General features: G+C 40.0%; 1 protein-coding gene across 3 annotated transcripts in view; it reads left to right on the forward strand.

Moving 5' to 3' along the window:
* The window catches only part of LOC101473498 (ephrin type-B receptor 2), a 95,438-nt gene extending 84,759 nt beyond the window's left edge, over window positions 1–10,679 (forward strand). For all 3 annotated transcript variants that reach the window (XM_004570915.3, XM_076878704.1, XM_076878705.1), the window contains one exon: window positions 1,650–10,679. In XM_004570915.3, the coding sequence (XP_004570972.3) occupies window positions 1,650–1,758 (109 nt within the window). In that variant the 3' untranslated portion in view covers window positions 1,759–10,679. The remainder of the gene's footprint in view (window positions 1–1,649) is intronic.
* Window positions 10,680–16,912: the final 6,233 nt, after the last annotated feature.

A 16,912-nucleotide genomic window follows, 5' to 3' on the forward strand; every position in this document is an offset into this window, starting at 1 on the left:
GTGGTGTTATTTCCAATACCTTTCTCAGGTGTCCTTACATATTGACTCATGTGTCTACTCAGCTTGGTTGAGATGAGCTTCCATGTTGTGGAGAAGCAGGTATTCAGGCAGTTGTTCTATGATGTCATACCATTATGGGGATCGCGAAGGATCCCCATAATGGTATGACATGACGGTTTGGAGAGTAAGGCTGAAGAAGCTCGTTGATATAAGTGGAGGCCTCTCTTTATAAGGACATAAAAGTAAGAGTGAGGATTCTAAACTGATATATAATAATAATAATTAAAGATATGGTAATAAAATTATGAGGCTTTGCCAACAAAAATTAAAATAAGCACTTAATATTTGCCACCATGTTAAATGGCCTGTATTTTGTATAGCGTTTTACTAGTCCCTAAGGACCCCAAAGCGCTTTACACATCCAGTCATCCACCCATTCACACACAGGTGATGGCAAGCTACATTGTAGCCACAGCCACCCTGGGGCGCACTGACAGAGGCGAGGCTGCCAGACACTGGCGCCACCGCCAAGGACTGCCCAAGGACACAACGACCGAGACTGTCCAAGCCAGGGCTCGAACCGGCAACCTTCCGATTACAAGGCGAACTCCCTCTTGAGCCACAATCGCCCCTCATGGACCATGGGCCTTAAACTTCCAAAGAAATCAAACATGAGCATGTCTATTAGGCTGTCCAAACTTTCAGGGGTAAGACTTGGATCTCACAGGTCAGCAACATGAGCAGGACTGAACTTATCTTTTTATTTTATTTGTATCCCTCAATTGTAAAAGCATTGCTCTGCTGCCTGCCTGCCTGCCCCACATACCCAAGTTTGTGAATACAATAACTCAAAAATGAGGTGATGTAATACCTTAGGTGTATCAGATGAGTCTGAATCTTAATGATATTGACCTCAAGGTTAAGTCAGGGTTCAACTTTCCTGAAAATCACCTAGGATTTTCTCATTTATACAACAGGTATTTCTACTATGAAGCTGAAGGGTAGCACGGGCAGCTGCCTGTATTTTTATTTATTTATTTATTTACTTTGAACATTTACACGTTTGTGTGCTTTAAATTTGTCACCCATTGTCAGAATGCTCTGCTGTTCAACTATAATGTCCTGAGGTGTCTATGGTAGGAGATTACCTGAACTACCTGTGTGTGCCATTGTGCAACAGCACATAAGAGCTTTCAAAGCCCAGAGTTTTTTTGGCCACACCAGCAGCCTCCCTTACTGTAGGGAGGCTGCTGCCATACTAGTTATCATACTACTTATCATACTAGTTACCATACTAGTTATCCATGTTCCCGAAATGAAAAATTAAGTTGAAGAGGTTTTTTTACATGCTAGAGGAGACCAAATGTGTGTCACAGAGACACAAGCGCAAGTGGACTTGCACTGAGAAATGTGAAAGTAACTGTTGCTTAAAGTGTTGCAGATTTAAAGGAAGACTGGTAAATTTCATGATCGATTATGGACTAAGTGCCTGAACTTTTTTAACCAACTTTGTACAATTTTATAATATACACAAAAGTTGTCATTTAGATTTGGTTGTCAGTATCCACAAGCCAGAATGCCTTCTGAAATGTCAACTGTTACTCCTGTGGTATAGCTGGGTGTAATGATGGCGTATGATTTATCTTCAGGGATATCCTCCGAGTGGGAGTGACATTGGCTGGTCACCAGAAGAAGATCCTGAACAGCATCCAGTCAATGAGGGCCCAGATGAACCAGATCACCTCTGTGGAAGTGTGATCTCATAGACCAGAAGCACAAAGACTGTTCACTACAGGAAGTCCAGCTGCCAGTAACCATGCATTGAGGAACACATACACTGTGACTTCAGTTGAACCTCAGATTCACTTTTCCTCCTTCCAAACACTCTCCAAAGGCTTCCATCAGTATGCAGCACAGCACAGATGTTGAGTAGTTTTCTTGAAGCTGCTGTATATTCAGGTAACAGTCTTTTTGGGGGGCTGTTGGACATAATCACAGGCATCTAACTGTCAAATTACTACAGTACAGTCACGTGTCTTGTTAATGTTCCATCACTCTTCCACTCTCTCCACTACCAGCAACTTAAGTTATTCTTAAGAATTAATGTCCTAAAATTGGCCTTGCATTTTGAATTTTATGCAAGGAACCTGCTGTCACAGTGAACGATGATATTAAAAACAGCATAGCAGGACTCAATGAACTGGCTGGTGCAAATTACAACTTATACGTTAAGTTGAGCATATTTATTTATAGCTGCCACCTTCACCTTACTGCTACCTCTGTACCACAGTAATTGTGGCATTTTTCGTAACTATGTAAAGTTTCTTAACTATGTAAAGCTGCAAATCAGAACTTTTTGTCAGATCAAACCCAGTTTTTGGTACAGGTAACTGAACATTTACATAGATTGTATGGTGTGAATTTGAATAAGGAAGCATTGGCTAACTATGACCCTTATATTATTCAGCTACAATGTAGATGAACACACTTCTACTACCAGCAACAACAGGTGCCAAATACATATATATCTCTCTCTCTCTCTCTCTCTACACACACACACACACACACACACACACACACACACACACACACACACACACACACACATATACATACATATATATACACACACACACACACACACACACACATATACATACATATATATATGTGTGTGTGTGTGTGTGTGTGTGTGTGTGTGTGTGTGTGTGTGTGTGTGTGTGTGTGTAGAGAGAGAGAGAGAGATATCATTTATCTCACTGTCCCATTTACTGCGGAAACTGTGATACGAAACTTGCAGATATGATTCTCGGTTCTGTACATGTGTTTTGGGGTTAAAGGTTTACAAGTTTTCATGTTTTATAGAAAATTGTTCAAGAGAAATACCTTTTACACCCAGTTGTTGTCTTGTACATATCAGTATATATTTTTCTTTTAAGAAAAAAAGACTGCTCTTTCATTTGGCACTTTTAAATCATAGCTGTTAAACAAATTGCTTTTCAATGTTTCTTATTCTCACATACCACTGAGAGCTATAGGCACTGGCTTGCCAACAGAAGCAAATTGGGATTTAGTGTCTTGCCAGAAGATAGTTCTAAATGATGTCGCAACTGAACTACTAACACTGTATTTAGTGACTCAACATTACTTGAGTTATAGCTTCCCAGCAAGTGCTACCAATAACCAATTATTATTCTATCATCAAAGTGATTTAAAATAACATTCAAATGTCCTGCAGATTTTGAAATCTAGAAATTTTAAAATGTCAATTCAAATGTCTCTATGTTTTGCAACCTAACAAAGGCCGTATGTAGAGGAGTGCTTTTCAAGTCATTTTCAGAATATGAAAAATAATACAAATCTTGTTAATTATGTGTTCAACAGGCTTGGCTGATAAAAACCGATGATACATATCCCTTTATTAAGCATAGCATGTATTACATTTGACACCAAAGTTTAGCCTTTAACATTAAACTCTGTGTATGATGTCTTGAGCTTGACCGCCTACAGTGTAACTTTCTTGGATATATATAAAATGCACAAATTATTGCTTTCATAATTAGGAGACTCACATCCACTTATTGTGAGAAAACAAATGATTATTCTTGCCCAAAAGTAAATTCACATAATTAGTATGTCATTCAGATGTTTTCTCATTAAGAAACTGAGTAGTACTTGATAATGCAGCCCATAACTTATGGTATAATTTCATATATTTCAGATCAGAATGTAGGGTGTTTTTCAGTTGTCTAAAAATATATCTCTGTAAGGACAGTGCAACCAACTAGGGCCAAGACCAAATTGCTCTCTCCCCAGCCACCTCCTCTGGGGGAAAACCAAGGCATTTACAGCCCAGCTGAGAGACCTAATGTCTGTAGTGTGTCTTGGGTTTATCTCAGTGCCTCCTCCCAGTAGAACATACCCAAAAGACTTGCTCAGGAGGTATCCTAGTCAGATGCCCAAACCACTTAAGCTAGTACCTTTTGGTGTCTAAACTGCTCCAGTGTGAACTATAGGCCACCACATGATAAAGCCAACAGAACCACATCAACTGCAAAAAAGCACAGACAATATCCTGAAGCCACCACAATGGAAGCCTGTGCATAAAAATTTGAAATAGACTTACTGCCAGCATTGTAACCAAGTCCTCACTGTGGTTTGAACAGTGACCAAATAGGGACTTTCTATAATAGTCGTTTTTTGTTTGTTTGTTTCTTGTTGTCTTTCTTTTTTTTTTTGTTAAACAATGTCTTCTCCAAGTCGACAAGATACATATAGACTGGTTCGACTGGCACCAGGGGCTTTGGCCTGTGAACAAGACATCACCCTCCCCAGGCCTCACTCCAGGGCATGGTTATAGCCCAATGGTTATTTCATTTTTTTTCTTTTGTTTAAAAAAAAAAACAGTTAACATTTGAATGGCATTTCAGAACCGAACTTATGATCCTGATTTTTTTTTTTTTGGACACATGGATGGATGGACTTCGATGTGCTTCCATAAAGTTGAGTTTCAAATTAAAAGCAGTCAGCTAAGATTCATTTTTGGATTTGAGAGCAGTATTCAGTTGTTTAAGGAGAAACTCCATTCTCTTGCATTCCTCTTCACATGCATTGCACTTCTAAACTGATCCACGCTGCTAGGCATGGGCATGTGAAGTTTTAATGATGCATCATAGATGAATACTATCAGAGTGTCTTGGAGAACTTAGAATAGTTTATCTGTGGATTAAATCTGTCAACAGATGGGTGATCTAAGAGGCCACAATAAATGAATATGAGGCTTACTTTGAAAAGCCGTAATTTCCAATTTCGTAAATCATTACTGAAAAAGTCTACAACCACTGACTGACATGATTTAAAATATGATTAGGTTTTGAGTGGTAAATCAGACTACCCATGGTTTGGGAAAATATAATGGTATAGTTGTGCAATGTTTAGGATTCTGTTTAGGATTCTGGCACCATAAGTGCATTTCTGTCTTTGCTTCTGAGAGGAAAATCGTTCAGATTGGCCATTAAAGCTATAAGCACCAAGCCTCAGAACTAAATAGCTATGCTGTGGCTCTTATGGAAGTCTTTGCAAGAAATTAGGTATCATGTCCCGTTTAGATATTGGTGTTTATACACTCTGGGTTTCTGTAGGACATAGAGGTCCTGTGCTCCACATTATTACCATAAAAGATGTGTTCCATCTATGATCTCTGTTTTGTCTTTTCTGTCCTTGTACATATTCCCTTCATGATTTGAAATGAAGCTGAAGCGTACCATCATCCGAACTCAGAAATCAGTGTGGGTTGGGGTTTGAAAGCTAACATAGCTCAGAAGCCTCACAGGACCAATACAGCATTAGAAATATTTTGGGGGTTTTTTTATGTGAATTTTTAAAAAATGTGAGGTTGTTGTTTTTTTTTAAATAAATGTTATGCAATCGTTGTACGTACAGAAAAGAAAAGTGAATTTTCCGTTTGAGTCATGTGACATTTGAGTGATTTTTTTAAAAAAATGGGGACATTTGGCATGTTAAACCCTTCCTTCTAATGTACTGCCATAAATCACATGTTCATCCACTCACTATGGTGTTATCTACATGAGTCCCTTTGAACTTGGTCCTGTTTGTACATGTTCAGAATGTTGTCAGTTATTGTAAGGCTATAACATGTTTTGATGGTAGCATTCAAAAGCACAATTCCAAGACATTTATTCCCCGCTTATGTTTTGAAATTCAGTTCTATTGTAAAAAATCAGGAAGGAATACATATGCTTCTTTAAGGGTTAGTTATTCTTTGTAATCTGCTCACTGGAACACATAAAAATAAAGAAACAAACTCTTAACAACCTGCTTTAACAATGAAGGTTTGGATTTCTAGTGTTGGATCAGGACAGGCCAGACTCCTTTTTTTCTTTTTTAATATGTTGTAGTTTAAAGAAATGCACTGACTTGAATTAATTATAAAACATGTCCTGATGCATGTTCTTTCTGAACAGAAGGTACAACTAAGACTTCTGTATTGCAGAAGCTCATTAGACATTGCATGTACTATTCTGGGCTCTGTGTTAGTCTTCCTGGAGATAGTGTTTTTTGGTAAATTTTTATGACTATGATCCAAAAGAGGTGCTTCCACTTATCTCAGCTTTAAGTGTTGCTTATTGTTTGTATTCTCGTTTAATGTAAAAATCTATTGTTCTCTCTGATTTATAACAGATTCATATTGATACCATTTTTTATTCTAACATCATATAATATAATTGTAAAAACAGCCTTACATATTTTACAAACACATAAACACATTGTACTGTAATGTACACATGCATTCTCCGCACATATTTAACACACTGGACCCAGGCAGCAGATTGACATTAGATGATAAGTACTTCTGTTCAAACTGACCAGAATTATTATTTGATGGTGTTTGGTAAGAAATCAGATTCTGTAAATTAATAAGCCATCCACCCATTTTCTCTGCTTATCTGGATCCAAGCCACAGTCTAAGAAGAGATGACCCAATCTTAATCTCCCCATCCACCACCACATGTTCCTGTGGTGGGACATCATGGAGTTCCGAATGTATGCATTATACTCAGAAACCCAAACCACCTCAACTGACTCCTTCCTACGGGAGAAACAGCAGGTCTTCACTGTGAAGCTCCCAAATAACTCACATCTAAGGCTTGTATCTGTGATCTTATTCTTTTGATCATAACCATGGCCATAACAACAGGAATTTGAATATGAACCTGACATACTTGCTCCTCCACTTGAGACAGAAACTCATCCCTCATTTCCCCAGTGGCATTCTACCCTTTTCTGGCTGATAACCATAGCCTTTGTCATCTCTCATCCCTCCTGCTTCACAGTCAGCTGCAAACTGCTCCAGTGCTGACTGCAGGTCAATACTCAATGAAGTCAACAGGACCACACCATCAACACCATGCAGGTACATGAGCCCAAGACAGACAAATGTGAATCCGTTTATTACAGAAATTTTCTTCATTAAAGTCATGAACAAAATTGGCAGTATATCCAATGTTACATAATCAGAGCAAAAACCACAATATTCATCCTGAATTTTTCCACTACCTCTAAGGTAGCCTGAGGAGGGCAGTACCCCAAAGCTCGACCACACCCTTCAGTCTCCCTTCTTGAATATGACCCTTGTCACCAAGAGGCTCTGTCCTAGTATTGCAGAGAGATATCCAGTTGAACAGCCCCACAACATCCAGAGCTTTAAGGAACTTGGGGTAAATCTTATCCTTTCCAGAGTTTTGACTTACCTCAGTGACCTTATCCACAGAGATTGGCGAGCTAACCCCCAAGTCTTCTGCTCTGCTTCCTGAACAGAAAACATGTTCAAATTCCTTTAAATATTTTTTCCACTCTCCAACTATGTCCTTAGTTAAGGTCAACAACACCTAATTCCTACAGTACAAAGTGAAGGTAGAAAATTGCGTTTACCTCGCTAAATATCTGACAGTTTTCATGGCATCACCCCGGAATATGCAGACTGGAATATGGAACATTCGTTTTTGCAAAGATGACTGTCTAAAGCTGCATTCTGCTTGGCCTATCAGTACCCATCAACTGCCACAGGAGTCCCACAGTCTAGTCTAATTCAGTAGGATTATTTGTTCAGCTTGATGGCTCTTTTTTACTCTGCTGCAAAAGATCTTGGATCTGGGCAAATTCCTTTAAGTATTTTTTTTTTGTCCTCAGTTGAGGTCAACAACATCCTATCCCAAATGTGCACTCTGTGTGCGGAAAACTGCTTTTACCTCACTATCTGACAGTTTTCGTGACATCACCATGTCACCATGTAGACTGGAATATGGAATATGTGTTTTTGCAAAGATGATTGTCAAAGCTGTATTCTGCTGGCCCTATCAGTACCCATCAGCTGACACAGGAGTCCCACAGTCTACCCTAATTCGGCAGCACTTTCTTATACAGCTTGGTAATAAAGTGGTAATAGTAGGTTAAAAACGTAGAAACAAGGCTGCAATAATGTGTAACAAAAAGTTATTACCACTCAATGACCAAAGTAATAACCACTTAATATCCAAGTAATATTGTGGTAGCAACAGTGGTCACAGTTAGTTATACTGAAATATACGTAATCTGATGACAAGGCCCAAAAACTGTGGGTAATAATGTGGAAACACAGCTTGGATATAAGTGGTAATAGTAGGGGTATCAAGGCAGAAACAAGAATTAAAGTGATGACTACTAAGAAACACCTCTGGCCGTTTCTGTGTAATAAGCAGTGTTGGTCAAGTTACTTGAAAAAAGTAATCAGTAACTAATTACTGATTACTTCCCCAAAAAGTAATCCCGTTACTTTACTGATTACTTATTTTCAAAAGTAATTAATTACTTAGTTACTTAGTTACTTTTTAAAAACACGATTTACAACCTGAAGAGGTGATAAAGCGATAGATCTTTCAGCCCAATTCTACTTTTTCTGCATAATCCATCATACAAAATGTAATCAAATGGAAAAGTCTCTTTTTTTAAACTTGTTTTATCAGTTTTAATCTTTTAACTTTATGCATCAAGCAAAAATGTAATTATATGCAACATTCTCTGAGTTGAATAAATTAGTTTAACATTTAAACCTATTTTCTACACATTCCAGCACATAAAATATTTTTTGTGTTTACACTCAGTCTTTCAAATAGATGCAAAACACAGCAGAACATAAATAAAGTCAAAGACTCAGCGGTCCTGTTGCTCTATTTTCACCTGTAAAGCAGGACTGAGGTAGGCGGAGGTTTACCCTGGTGCAGGTGTGCCGCGGTCAATGGAAGAATCCGCGAGTTTCTCTGTGAATTTCCCATTACGTCGTTGCGCACTCGGTGCTTGCTTGGAAGTTTAGGGGTTTTTTTCGCTGTAAAAAGAAGTTTTCTTCCCACGCACGATAGACGCTAATGTTTTTGTCATTTTTTATGGAATCAAACTCAAAGTAAGGTCAGTACTTCCACGCTTTAAACGCTGCATGCTCATACTATCACCCACAATCGATATGTGATCCATTGTTGATCTGCACACAGCTGTTGTCACTAACAGCGCACTCGCTTACGTCACTGTCGTGAGACATTCTCGCAAAAAAATCACGGTTTTAGTAACGCAGTAACGCAGCATTCCTATGGGAAAGTGACGGTAATCGAATTACCGTTTTTGCAATAGTAATCCCTTACTTTACTCGTTACTTGAAAAAAGTAATCAGATTACAGTAACGCGTTACTTGTAACGCGTTACTGCCCATCTCTGGTAATAAGCAGGAATTTAATACTATAGTAATGATAACTGAAGTGGAACACATGTTTAAAATGTCCTGTAAAAAATGTCCTGTAAACAAAATAAAATGCCATCCATGTTCTCCTGCTTGTCTAATTCATGGTTGTAGGGAGTGCAACACCCCACAAATTCACTGGGTGGCGATAGCTATAATGCTATATAGACCTGCGGGCAGACTGTTAGGACTGCGCTCTTCTGGACAGAGATCTCTCATGTTCCATCCATCCATCTTCATCTGCTTTATCCGAGGCCGGGTCGCGGGGGCAGCAGCCTAAGCAACATGTTGTTCCTAATATCTGCTGGAGCCATTTGCCTAGCTTAATTTTCACTACACCAACTGCTCTGATTACCACTGGGACCACTGTTACCTTCACCCTCCACATCTTCTCAAGCTCTTCTCTGAGCCCTTGGTACTCCTCCAGCTTCTCGTGTTCCTTCTTCCTGATGCTGCTGCTCCTCAGAATTTGTCTGACCCTCTGCAGGTAGTTGGTGGTTGCAGCTTTCCTAGCAGCCTCTTCGTGGTTCCTATTTGCCTGTAAGATTCCCGGGTATTTGTAACTGTTCTAGATGTCTACAATGTTGCCTTCTGGTAGTTCGATCCTCTCAGATCTGACTGCCTTCCCTGTCTTTGTCATCATCCGACTACACTTCTCCAATCTGAACAACATTGCTGTAGATCCTGGTTGTGTGAATCGATGTCTCGTTCACTCGATGTCATCCATGTAGAGGATGTGGCTGACAGTCTTGTCAATGATCTCACTGAGGGGGTTCAGGCTTATCCAGAACAGCAGTGGGGACAGAGCATCTCCTTGGTTATTGGCAAGTAGTTGGATGGGGATGGTTCCTTCTGGGTGTCCTTGAGGATCAGGACTGTCCAGCCTTTGGTTAGCCATTCTGGGTGTCTTTCTAGCAGCTGGTTCATCTGTGCTGCCAGACTCTCATGGAGCGCAGTCAGTTTCTTCAGGCGAGTAGGTGATAGGTTTGTAGCTTGAACCTATTCGCTGGAACGTTGAAGACAATATAATTACACAGCAAGCAAGACACGAAGTAGGCAAAGTTCTTCATGTTTCTCATGCACGGGAGAGAACCGGACAAACGCCGTTCCTTCGCTTGACCCCAGTTGCTCTCGTCCGCTCCCCCGTAACACTGCTCTTTTATTGAGGTTACATGAATATACATAGCTTCATTAACATATGACGTCTACATACAAACAAAGAGTACCTTGCCTGTGTGTGTGTGTGTGTGTGTGTGTGTGTGTGTGTGTGTGTGTGTGTGTGTGTGTGTGTGTGTGTGTGTGGGGTCAGAGTGTGACCCCATAAATGACTTCCCTAAACCTGCTGGTCTGGAAGTCCAGCAGTTCATCTAAACAGAAGGCACTTAGCCTAAAACAGATATAGATACATTTATCCTACCATAAAACAATAACACAAGGTGCGACCTCTTCCCATGCTCCCAGAGTGCTCTGGAATGCACACAAAGTTTGAAGACTATTAGGGATCAAACCTCTACCAATCTAAAACTAATTATAAAACTCTAAGCATATATAAGTAGTAGAGCTGGGCGATATGAGATTTTTTCATATCACGATATGTTTTTTTCATTTCAGGCGATAACGATATCTATCACGATATAAGCCAAATAACTATATTTGTAAGATTTAAATGTGCCGTTGCTCACAAGTAAAATGTGAAATAATCAGCAGCTTGTTTTTATTTAAATATTTATTTCCCATAATAAGTTCAACAGGGTAGATGTACTTAAAGAACATGAGACTTTTTCAGATAAATAAAGGCAAATATTGCAAACTACACAAAAGGCAGCCGCTAAAGCGTTTAAGTTTCAAAATAGAACAAACAAAACAGACTAAATTGTCAATTCCACTTAGAAACAAAATATTAATTCTAAAAATAAATCTTAGTTTGTTTTACAGAAGAACAGACAAAACTGACTAACTTTTGTCAATATCAAATAAACTGAGAACTAAAAGGAAATTCTCAATCTCTCCTTGTTGTATAGCTTAGCTTTTCAAACAGTTTTAACAGTTACTTTAGTCTGACAAAAGCCGAATGACGAATTAGCGCTTCCAGTCAGAGACTGAGGCTACGTCCACACGTACACGGGTGTTTTTGAAAACTGAGATTTTCTGTTTTCGTTTTAAAAAATAATCCCGTCCACACATAAAGGCAGAACTGAAGGAAAACGCTGCTATGAACATGCCAAAGCAGCAGGTGGCGCTAGATTCCTAACCGTGCCGAAATGTTGGCCAATCAGAAGTCTAGAAGCCTCGGTGGGAAAAAGTAAACAAAGCTGGGGCATAGAAGCAGAACCGAGTCGTATGTGTGGAGGGACAGTAACTGTGTGTATATGTAAGCATTTAAACACTGCAGAGAGTAGAATTAACAGTAACAGTATTGTAGAAATTCATTTCACCGAAACAATAACGTGGCGCACAGTGTGACGCATGCACCAGTTTATTGTATTTCCAGAGTTGCTTTCGGCACAATTTACAGTGCACGCTACTCTATTTTTTGTCAGACTTGAAATAGCCGAAATAGCCACTACGGAACTTCTATGGCTCTTCCGTTTGACAATCTCTCCGGCATTGGAACCATCATCTGTTTTCTCTTCGGTCACGCTCGGTTGATTTTTCTAGTCGGCACACTCATTTCCTCCATTACGCGCTGGCTCCATTACCCGCTGGCTGCTTCCCAAACAAACACACGTGCTGCTTGGCACTTGTGCTGTACGTAACAAGTCACGCGACGTGACGCTGCGGCTGTGATTGGTTTGGCTCTGCGCTACTTAATTTGGATTGGCTGACCTTTTCTTTTCTTTTTTTTTTTTTGAGGACAAGAGCGGCGAAGTCTATCGCGATAGCTTAATTTCTCTATCGAGTAAAAGTTATATCGCGATACATATCGTTATCGTTCTATCGCCCAGCTCTAATAAGTAGATATTTCTAAGCAGAAATCACAATCAATAATACAAAACCTAACATTCCCCCCTTTTTGACCTTTATGCTAGAAAAGTTCCCAGTTATGATCACCTCATGTCTGACAGTGTCAATGCAAACATTTTTATACTCAGCATATGTCAATCACCCTAAATTACTGTAAAAGTACACAGTTTAACAAATGTATTAGCAGTTATCCCATTCCTCATTGACTTTCGAGCCTATACAGCTTGGAGTAAGACAACATGCATGAAGAGGATGATGTGGACAAAATACTCATTTGCCTAATAATTCTGCACTCCCTGTATTCAGCAGGTCTGCAAATTTTGTTTGGGGCTGCTTTAGCAAGAAACCCAGTACACATAATAGTTTCTAGACAATTTTCTGCGGTTATGAGCTTGCATCCTATGAGCAAACAAATGAATTGTTAATGGTCAAAGGAGAAATTAACATTTTCAAAAACATCCCAGCTTGTTGGTGCTCCCCTGGGCGTGCAAATCACGTCTCTCTGCAGAGTGGTTTAAGTTCTGCAGGGCGTCATAAATGTCTCTTCCAGTTGTTTCCATCATTGACCATAGGACCAGAGTCCAAATGTATGTAGAATAAACATTCAAACATACCAGTTAGTTTTGTTGTTTGTCAACATGGGTCTCAGCTATCTCCAAAGCTGCAGACCTCTTCGGCACTCTAGTTTTATGGCCTCTACCAACCCCCATCACCTCACTTCAGGCCTTCGTCCTGCGATGGGAATACTTATGACTCTTCTACTGTCCATCCTCTGCAGAAAAACCCCTCTGTGGAAAGGGTGCTGGGTCCAGTTATCTTACTGCTGTTATGATCCCAGCAGTCTTCAGAGTGTCATCGTATGCACAGTACAGTGACACAGCATTAGGTGATGTTCATAGGAAACTGCTGTCATCACCACCATAGCTTCCAGTTCCTGTGCTTTTCACAGAATCATGATGCCATCCTTAAACTCCTTCTGCGCTGTCGATGGAGCTTGGCACGCTCCCCTCATTCTTCAGGTGCCCGTCTGTTGTCCACAATCTCCTCTGTTGGCCTCTGGAAAGCCCCCTTGGCACAGCTCTCATTCCCACGCAGTTTCATGGTCCTTGCTGTGGCTCCGGAATCTGATCTCACGATGGGCTCCAACCAGCTCGACCTTTGACCTCAACCACTGCCTGGGCTGTCAGCTATGCCTGGAATGGTTCTTGCTTCTCACTGGGCCTCTGAAGATTTCTCAGGCGATCCCTTTCAGCAGACTGCTGCACCTGTATTCCCTTACTAGGAGGAAAAACTTCTATTTGGAGAGCATGTCAACAATCATCAAACCACATTCTTTAGTTCAGTGAACTTCACTTATAGGCCATCAAAGCCTCATCTGAACCTGGATGCACCACTTGCATAGGTTTAATACCTGTAAATGAACTGTTAATCACACAAATCACTGCAACAATAATAGAAAACATTGTTTAATGTTAATCCTGGACCCCTCCTCTTGACGCATGGACACTCCCATGAGTCAACTCATCAAACCTAGATTCCTGTCTTAAAGAAAAAGGTTAGCTAGATCATGTCCCAGGCAACATCAGGGTGTCTCCTCCGGAGTAGCTCCGTAACCCTGCAATAAAAGATGTTAGCGTGTTTTGCCTATTAAGTTTACTTAACACCTGGCTCTGCCAGGAGCCTGCATACACACCATCATGGCCTGGAAAACAAGATCTGGAAGTGAAATCAAACTTCACACTTGTAAACAATTGTATCATAAGAGTAATAAAGCATTCAACATCAGCAAGACAAATATCATGTGCAGGTTTTCTCAAATCAGTAAACTACAATTATTTCCATAATTCGCCTCAGACATGGATCATCCCATGTGTTTAGTTAACATTAATGGAATCGGTGACTTCTCTTAAGCAAAGTCACTCCACTCATGTATCACTAGGAGCTCAATAGTGGCCAGCTAATGAGCCCCATATTAAACTATTCCATAAACACCGCATCTCTTATTTGTTTTTCTCATGTCACCTGTCCGCTTCTGCTGAATCCTCTACATGCACTTTTAGAAAAAACAAACATTAGCAACACACATAGATCATCCAGATGACCAGGTGCAGGCCGACAGGTTCCAGAGGTGCTATAAAAAGACCATAAAGTTAGCCAACCATAGCTGTGGAAAGAAGTGACACTAATTTCTCACATGTTATTCACATTGTCAAAGTAACCTTCACATTTTCCCAAAAACACAGTGTAACAGCATCACCAACTCATAACCTGTAAACACAGTTTTCTTCACACATAAACCAAGAAATCCTGTACTAGAAAAACATTAGCCAGTTGTCATGTTATAAATCACATGATCAAACCACATGAAGAACTGTAATGCTGTAGAAAAGAAATGTAAATGTTAGCGCTGCGCAGATGTATACACACTTTGTCACAGTTGCCTCTGTGAGCAACACAAGGTAGTGAATAACACCCCTGGTAGATGCACAGACACAGAAAGTGGCATTTAAAAGGTTAAATCATCACGCAACCTTGAATGTTGCTGTCATCTTTCTGCTCCTGTAAAAAGAAACACACATAGATTCATCTGCACCTTTGTCAGGGGGGGGGGGGGGGGGTTAACTTCACACAGTAGTGTTACATCAGTAAAGTCTTTTCAGCTTCTGTCAGCTTTTGTCAGCTTTTTTTCCCTGTCACTCATTCATTCATGCATTCATTCTTTCTTTGCTGATAGTGGAACCTATCGTCGCATTTAGTTTCCACTCTCAGCAAAATGACGTCATTTCAAAAAGAAAAAGAAGAACTTTAGATCGGATTACCTCGCTGAATCCTTTTGGGCAGGGACTCTCATTTTCTAATTGTCCCAAATAAGTGGCTTTCTCCTGAGCCCATTTTAATGTGGAGAAGCTCACTTGCAACAATTTTCTCGACGACGTGTAGCACTTTTCATTCCCGACGTGCAGATCTGCTCAAACAGAGATTATCGAACAAAACTTTCAGTGCACTGTGAAAGTATCAAAATAAAAAGGCCTTGTTAAGTCATGACACAAGCCCCTCATCTTAGGAGGGTAAATCACACCATTAGCATGATTTATCATACCATCATACTAATTGGCAGGCTCAACTTCACAACAAAAGAAAACTCATCAGCTAGATTCACTCCAAACCAACCATCAGCTGCACAACACACAACATAAGCCTAATGTCTTATTAGCTATGAGTTTAGTCCCCAGGTCTGTGCTCTTCACTCATTTAGGCCACAGACCCATTTTATTCAGTTTTCCTTTTTCCCTTCATCATAAAACATGTGACATGTTGTCATGCACTTCACAAAAGAAGTTTGTTCTGACGTATTCAGAGTTGTGTATCTGGGTGCAGGATTCACTCGCACATCAAAACAGGAAACTCAGTGTTTTAGAGTCTCCACTCAACACACAACAAATTCCAACACATCCCATTCACTTGTGCTAGAATTCAGTCACCTTAATCTAAGAACGATCAACAAATTTGCATATCAGCTATTAACCCACTAAATTGACAGGACAACAGAAATGCATGTTCAAAATAGTATCACAATAGTCAGTTTCCTTTATACAGTAAATTACTTGTGCTGCATCAATCAAGCAGGAAGCATCTCCCAATTTACTATATTAACAACTAAATTTATTGTCTGATCACTGGTTGGTCAAACCAGAATCTTTTTTCCCACAAAAGTTAAACTGTTGTCCTGTAACCTAGAGAGTTAATTGTGAGCACTGGATAAATTCAGCATTTGATAACAAGTGTCTGTTAAATTCACACTATTTTAACACTGATGAAAGATAACAAGCTGATCTTCATTGCATGTGTGTTTGTGTTATTAGGCAGGTCTAATGCATGTCTGTGGAGCTGCATCTCCAGCAGGACATGTTCTTAAAGCTGCCTTTCCTACACATTTCTCTGCTATTATTTGATCATTTCTTAACTAATGTGCTATGAGTCCACTGGTCTTTGCATCACACTAAGTGACTTGGACAAGATGATAAACAGACTCACATGCTTAAGATGTTGTCTAATCTTCATGAGCTCTCTTGTGTTTGTGTTAGTAGGGTTAATGCATGTTCTGCTTGTGTGTGTGATTTTGTATGTTTCTTTTTGCAGTGTTTCAGACCCCTTCACAATTTTCCCACTTATGCAGTCAGTTTTCTTTTCCTCTGGTTTGCTAACCCAAATTTTGATTTCCCACATTAAAAACAAAATTGAGTCAAGATGCAGAAAAACTGCTGCACATCTGAAAGAAGAAGCTGAACTCACGGAAACGCTGCACACTCCAGTTATCATAGTTATCATAGTTCTGTTTCCCTCTCTTTGATGAGTTCTTAGCCAGATCTCGATCTGATAATGTGTAGCTTGCTCATCAGCTCAGAAGAGACTGCAACGCAACCTCACACAGTGGTTGCGTGCTTTGCCCCACAGTGGCAAAGACTTGCACTTTCATATTCAATTCAGCGTCTCCATCATGTACCTTTAGATGTTACATACAGGGTTCAGCATATTAGTTGGCCTTCTCCACATGCTCTTCAAGGCTGTTGTGTTTTCTGAAAACTTCTAACATTTGAATTTCTTCCATTTATAAGCCTGCGATTAACTGCACGGCTCAGCTCCGCGTGAAACCCGCGCAGC

The sequence above is a fragment of the Maylandia zebra genome, linkage group LG20 (assembly GCF_041146795.1).
Source record: "Maylandia zebra isolate NMK-2024a linkage group LG20, Mzebra_GT3a, whole genome shotgun sequence".
Lineage (NCBI taxonomy): Eukaryota > Metazoa > Chordata > Actinopteri > Cichliformes > Cichlidae > Maylandia > Maylandia zebra.